General features: G+C 44.5%; 2 protein-coding genes across 7 annotated transcripts in view; both read left to right on the top strand.

The window, feature by feature from the left end:
- The window catches only part of LOC128704378 (actin-57B-like), a 180,244-nt gene extending 178,914 nt beyond the window's left edge, over positions 1–1,330 (top strand). For 2 of the 5 annotated variants that reach the window (XM_070103099.1, XM_070103100.1), the window contains one exon: positions 1–1,330. This exon is cut by the window's left edge and continues 146 nt beyond it. In XM_070103099.1, the coding sequence (XP_069959200.1) occupies positions 1–1,001 (1,001 nt within the window). In that variant the 3' untranslated portion in view covers positions 1,002–1,330. The other 3 variants (XM_053799528.2, XM_070103098.1, XM_070103096.1) reach the window with 2 other exon arrangements.
- Positions 1,331–2,963: 1,633 nt separating this feature from the next.
- On the top strand, positions 2,964–6,634 carry LOC128704372 (actin-5, muscle-specific). 2 transcript variants are annotated; one of them, XM_053799525.2, is made up of 3 exons: positions 2,964–3,128; positions 3,214–3,548; positions 4,545–6,634. In XM_053799525.2, exon 3 carries the CDS (start codon positions 4,563–4,565, stop codon positions 5,691–5,693), a length of 1,131 nt encoding a protein of 376 aa, XP_053655500.1. In that variant the 5' UTR covers positions 2,964–3,128; positions 3,214–3,548; positions 4,545–4,562; the 3' UTR covers positions 5,694–6,634. The 2 variants fall into 2 exon arrangements, with proteins under 2 accessions (XP_053655500.1, XP_069959204.1); XM_070103103.1 differs by lacking the exon at positions 2,964–3,128 and having other exon boundaries at positions 3,213–3,548.
- The last annotated feature ends 204 nt before the right edge of the window (positions 6,635–6,838 follow it).

The raw sequence follows: 6,838 nt of genomic DNA, 5'->3' as shown, positions 1-6,838 counted from the left end.
TGATGGTCGGTATGGGACAGAAGGACGCCTACGTAGGTGATGAGGCCCAGAGCAAGAGAGGTATCCTGACTCTCAAGTACCCCATCGAACACGGCATCATTACCAACTGGGACGACATGGAGAAAATCTGGCATCATACATTCTACAACGAGCTGCGTGTTGCCCCTGAAGAGTCCCCTGTCCTCCTCACTGAGGCTCCCCTCAACCCTAAGGCCAACCGTGAGAAGATGACACAGATCATGTTTGAGACTTTTAGTGCTCCAGCCATGTACGTGGCTATCCAGGCCGTGTTGTCCCTGTACGCCTCTGGTCGTACCACAGGTATCGTGTTGGACTCTGGTGATGGTGTTACTCACACTGTTCCCATCTACGAAGGTTATGCTCTTCCACACGCTATCATGCGTCTCGATCTAGCTGGCCGAGACTTGAGTGACTACCTCATGAAGATCATGACTGAGCGTGGCTACTCCTTCACCACCACAGCTGAGCGTGAGATTGTCCGTGACGTCAAGGAGAAGCTTTGCTATGTTGCCCTTGATTTCGAGAATGAAATGGCTCAGGCAGCTGCATCTACTTCCCTGGACAAGTCCTACGAGCTTCCCGATGGTCAGGTCATCACCATTGGTAATGAGCGTTTCCGTGCTCCTGAAGCTCTCTTCCAGCCTTCCTTCCTGGGTATGGAATCTGCTGGTGTACACGAGACCGTCCACAACTCCATCATGAGGTGCGACATTGACATCAGGAAGGATCTGTTCGCCAACATTGTCATGTCTGGTGGTACCACCATGTACCCTGGTATTGCTGACCGCATGCAGAAGGAAATCACTAACTTGGCTCCCTCCACCATCAAGATCAAGATCATTGCTCCTCCCGAGCGTAAGTACTCCGTCTGGATCGGTGGTTCCATCCTGGCCTCACTGTCCACCTTCCAGTCCATGTGGATCACCAAGGAGGAGTATGACGAGTCCGGCCCCGGCATCGTCCACCGCAAGTGCTCTTGATCTCTCGTGTAATATCTGTTGACCTTTACTATTTATCACTGCAAATAAACTTTCCTTATATTTGTCCTTTCCTTAGTTTAAATTTTCATCTGATATAATACAATGCATACACAATAAGAGCCGTGTGTCTCTCGTAGTATCAGAACATAATGGAAGAACACTGTGGCAATCCTACTGACACTAAGCAGATATTTCTCAAATCCAACATTTCCCATCCACACATTTACCCAACCTATCCCCAAAGCTTACCAAGAAGTTAGCTTCAATACCTCAGGTACCAATCAAACCTAACCCTTCTCGTATATTTTTTTAACACCCAAAGGTTTTAGCTTCAATAACCCTGTTTAGCAGATTGATCCACTCATCAACAACTGTAAAAGGACAGCCACAGTTAGCAGATGGGATCATAAACTTTCTCAGTAACTTTTTCTCTGTGACAGAGAACTGATCCTTCACTATTAATATTAGGAATTAAAATATCTCTGGTGTTGATGTTTATGTAGATAAATTTATTTATGTAGGAGCTTATAAATTAGAAAAAAACAGTTATTGGTAAATTATAAACTGTTTCAGAGATTTCTTGAAACGAAAATAACCCAGGAACTTTATTACGAAAATAACCCAGTAACTTTATTACGAAAATAACCCAGGAACTTTATTACGAAAATAACCCAGGAACTTTATTACGAAAATAACCCAGGAACTTTTTTACGAAAATAACCCAGGAACTTTTTTACGAGAATAACCCAGGAACTTTATTACGAGAATAACCCAGCAACTTTATTACGAAAATAACCCAGCAACTTTATTACGAAAATAACCCAGCAACTTTATTACGAAAATAACCCAGCAACTTTATTACGAAAATAACCCAGGAACTTTATTACGAAAATAACCCAGGAACTTTATTACGAAAATAACCCAGGAACTTTATTACGAAAATAACCCAGGAACTTTATTACGAAAATAACCCAGGAACTTTATTACGAAAAGTAGTAATATCGGGACGATGTTGCCTAACAAAAATCTATATTAATTTGTTAATTACTTTTCCACTAAATAATTTTTGGATATTCCAGCCTTTTTTTTTCACAGCACTTTGTAACCCGTATGAGTTTGGCGCATTTTGTGAATATAAAACTGATAATCCAACTATATAATATGGCCCTTACGAATTTAGCGTTTTCCCATGAAGATAATTTGAAAACGTTGACGTGACATTTATTTTCTAGCAATAATGTAAGTCGGGAGTTGACATGGACCTGCCTTGCATGGGCCAGTAGGCCTCCTACAGTGTTCCTTCTTATGTTTTTATGTTTTATTTTTGTCTGTCAAGTGCGCATAGCATGACATGTGAGAACAATGATCACTGTTATAGGTAGATAATTCAATTATAGAGTTGTTATGGTGGTATTTTAGTGTAATTATAGTGTGACTGTAGTTAATACAACTGCTAGAGATGTGAAGTATCTTATAATTCACTAAATTAAAATCATCCATACAGAGAAATGCTGTATGATGAGCTAGTGTGCTGGGAGCCAGGATGTGCTGGGAGCCAGTGTGCTGGGAGCCAGGATGTGCTGGGAGCCAGTGTGCTGGGAGCCAGGATGTTTTGGGTACCAGCATGTGCCGGGAACCAGAGAGCGCTGGGAGCCAGGATGTGCTGGAAGCCAGGATGTACTGGGAGCCAGTGTGCTGGGAGCCAGGATGTTTTGGGTACCAGCGTGTGCTGGGAGCCAGGATGTGCTGGGAGCCAGGATGTGCTGGGAGCCAGTGTGCTGGGAGCCAGGATGTTTTGGGTACCAGCATGTGCCGGGAACCAGAGAGCGCTGGGAGCCAGGATGTGCTGGGAGCCAGGATGTGCTGGGAGCCAGTGTGCTGGGAGCCAGGATGTTTTGGGTACCAGCGTGTGGTGGGAGCCAGGATGTGCTGGGAGCTAGGATGTGCTGGGAGCTAGGATGTGCTGGGAGCCAGGATGTGCTGGGAGCCAGGATGTGCTGGGAGCCAGGATGTGCTGGGAGCCAGAGAGTGCCGGCCCTACTGATGACAGCGGCAAATGCTCCCAAGTCACACTGACGTGTTAAGGATCATCATCCTGCCAAGTAGCGGAAAATGAACACTCATACAGTAAGAACCTTACATAACTCATCTCTCTCTTGCGTAGTGCTCGAAATGCTTTTGTTACACTGCCTCAGTATTTCTGTCTCCGCAGGTCTCCAGCGTCAATGCATAACCCGCTGGCTAACAAGCTCACTCTGGGGAAGTTTCAATATCCATCAGCATCTGACGCCCATCCTGTCAGCCATTATTCAACATCGCGTTCTTGGCAGTGAAATGGACATCTGAAATACATATACGGCTGTGTCAACCGAGCCAGATATTATATTAATTGTGGCAGGGATGTTCAGGTGCCACTTGGTAGTGAAGAGCCGGAGTTGAGTGTTGGGGAGGTGTGGCAGCCTGCATTGTGGTGCGCAGCGTCCACTGGGCTTGACTTCAACTAACTGGTCTTGAGTTCGACTCTCACCACGACAAGATAACGGCAGCGTAATAAGCACTCATATGTTACATCCTTAACTGTGCACGTGTTGTGAAATAACAGTCATAGCGAGTGTTTTAGAAAAAAAATGGTGAATGTATGCTTTAAAATTAACAGTGAATATTCATTATGCCTGTAGAGTCAAGCTGGTTGGGTGTTGCATTTTAACATGATATGAAAGAGTTAGTGTATCACGTGGTGTGTGTGTGTGTGTGTGTGTATATATATGTGTGTGTGTGTGTGTGTGTGTGTGTGTGTGTGTGTGTGTGTGTGGTGCTGTGTTGCCCTCAGCTTTATTCTCCCTTAGATACGATTGTTGGTGCATGTTGTTGGTGTGTGTTGACATACTAACTGACTTGCATATCATCCTTTGCTCCGCGGAGCGACGAAGTTCATATCCATATCACAAACTCCTTGTGCTTTCATAGATCTAGTAAGCCAGAGCTTCATTCTTTATCAGTTTTTTTTACCCACGTGTGTGATGGTATAATAAGGTCTTTGTGGCTAAATCCACAGAGTTACGTTGATATTGTCCCATCTTCAGTACATGATTCAAGGAAGGAAGGGTACTCTAAACCCTGGGATAAAAACACCTTTCACAGTGATCAGTGCATCCTCCCTCGCTTGAAGGCATTCTAAATATATTAAAAAGTTCTATTCCGAGCAGGTGATGGTCAGTGAATAGTACTTGTATGGTATATGAACACTTCAAATGCACAGGAGAATTTTCAGAAGCTCGGGGAAAATTGTGAGCAAATTACAAAGCACTCACATAGTGTGAGAACATAAAGCATATGTCTATGGCAACGGTTTTCTTGTGTGAGATCGAAAGTAGCAGTGACTCTTGTTAGAAAGATCAAAGATGCAAAAACAGGTCATTTTATATAAAGTGCTTGTACATAAAGTATGAAACTCAGTATGTTTAGAGCTATTATAAACATTTTACTAAAATCGTTAACATTTTGTTTATGTAGCTGTAAATATAATTTTTTTTAATTCCACAGCTAACATCATAATACACTATGTGTGACGACGACGCTACAGCGCTGGTTTGCGACAATGGTTCTGGTCTCTGCAAGGCCGGCTTCGCTGGTGACGACGCTCCCCGAGCCGTCTTTCCTTCCATCGTCGGCCGTCCTCGTCACCAGGGTGTGATGGTCGGTATGGGTCAGAAGGACGCCTACGTCGGTGATGAGGCCCAGAGCAAGAGAGGTATCCTGACTCTCAAGTACCCCATCGAACACGGTATCATCACCAACTGGGACGACATGGAGAAGATCTGGCATCACTCTTTCTACAACGAGCTGCGTGTTGCCCCTGAGGAGTGCCCTGTCCTCCTCACTGAGGCTCCTCTCAACCCCAAGGCCAACCGTGAGAAGATGACACAGATCATGTTTGAGACCTTCAGTACTCCTGCAATGTACGTGGCCATCCAGGCCGTGTTGTCCCTGTACGCCTCTGGTCGTACCACAGGTATCGTGTTGGATTCTGGTGATGGTGTTACTCACACTGTTCCCATCTACGAAGGTTATGCTCTTCCACACGCTATTATGCGCCTGGACCTTGCTGGTCGTGACCTGACCAACTACCTCATGAAGATCATGACTGAGCGTGGCTACTCCTTCACCACCACAGCTGAGCGTGAGATTGTCCGTGACATCAAGGAGAAGCTTTGCTATGTTGCCCTTGATTTCGAGAATGAAATGGCTCAGGCAGCTGCCACAGCATCATTAGAGAAGTCCTACGAGCTTCCCGATGGGCAGGTAATTACTATTGGTAATGAGCGTTTCCGTGCCCCTGAGGCTCTCTTCCAGCCTTCTTTCCTGGGCATGGAATCTGTTGGTGTTCACGAGACCGTCCACAGCTCCATCATGAGGTGCGACATTGATATCAGAAAGGATCTATACGCCAACAATGTCATGTCTGGTGGTACCACCATGTACCCTGGTATTGCTGACCGCATGCAGAAAGAAATCACATCATTAGCTCCTTCCACCATCAAGATCAAGATCATTGCTCCTCCCGAGCGTAAGTACTCCGTCTGGATCGGTGGTTCCATCCTGGCCTCACTGTCCACCTTCCAGTCCATGTGGATCACTAAGGAGGAGTATGAGGAGTCCGGCCCCGGCATCGTCCACCGCAAGTGCTTCTAAATCACGTTTAAATTTTATTAACAAACTAAAGCAAATACAGCTTTATTATAAATCACATCAAAGAAGAAGGCGCGTTTGCAGCAAGTACATTTACTGGGACAACTTTTCGATTTGTTAGGAACTGTATTAAACTCGCACAGAGGACAAATTACACTCATACATAAATAGTGGTAAAAAGAAGGTGAGAATCATTTTCATTACTGTCTGTTACTTGAATCCAATCTATCAGATAATGCAGCAACATCTAGCTTTTATTCAGAGTAAGTACCACGCTGCTCCTAGAAGTCTGCTGTCTTCGAAGCAGACGTTATTTTCACAAAAAATCATCGAAGAAATGGTATGCACTTCTGTTCATCCCACACAATTTATCTTTCTTCCCTTTCCTCCAACACCACTCCAGTGTTACCTTGAAGAGTGTGTCACCACACTGTCCAAACTATGTCACGGAAGCCTTTCAATAAAGCTAGGCAAATGAGACTTAGCCTCCGCTGTAAAGTCGATGAACGCACGGAGGAACACAAGAAATGTCAGCCTTCAGAGTCAACGAATACCAGAAAAGGAATCTGGAGCAGAAACTCCACTGGATCTACTCTCACAGCACCTGAAAGAAGACTGTACAGATTCAGCAACTTCTCCAGCTTGGGTATACTCACATGAGTGACTGTGTGGTACCTGTTGCTCTCTTGGAGCCTTCCATATCTAAATTACCTATACGCCATGATACAGAGACATTCTTGGCAATACAATTGTACAGGAAGAGGACAAAACATTTCGTCCAAGAACCAGACGGCATTTCAACATAGCAGTTCAGAGTACCTCCTAGAGTACTCCACAGTGTACATCCCGCAGTACTCCACAATGTACCTCTGACAGAACTCACAACAGACCAACACTTCACTCTCCAACGACTTCACTCACCTCTCCTCTTCCTCTCCTACCAGTGTATGTATACCTGCAATTTATATCCCCTACCTGACTTAATAAAGTTCTTAACAGATCTAAACCTTGTCCCAATAAAAACTCTTCTTGCAAACTTATTTTTAACTATTTACAGCAGTAAGTTATTTGGATCCATACCATTAGTGATGATCATCTGTCAGTATTGTGCTGGAAAATACGGACTACTGTTATAAGCATATTCATGG

Source organism: Cherax quadricarinatus, chromosome 84, assembly GCF_038502225.1.
Source record: "Cherax quadricarinatus isolate ZL_2023a chromosome 84, ASM3850222v1, whole genome shotgun sequence".
Classification (NCBI taxonomy): Eukaryota; Metazoa; Arthropoda; class Malacostraca; order Decapoda; family Parastacidae; genus Cherax; species Cherax quadricarinatus.
The sequence above is the reverse complement of the archived record's forward strand: the minus strand, read 5'-3'. Positions and strand labels throughout refer to the sequence as shown.

Bases quoted from the DNA above. Each gene is read 5' to 3' on its own strand.
- LOC128704372 (XM_053799525.2), top strand. From the start codon at position 4,563: ATGTGTGACGACGACGCTACAGCGCTGGTTTGCGACAATGGTTCTGGT.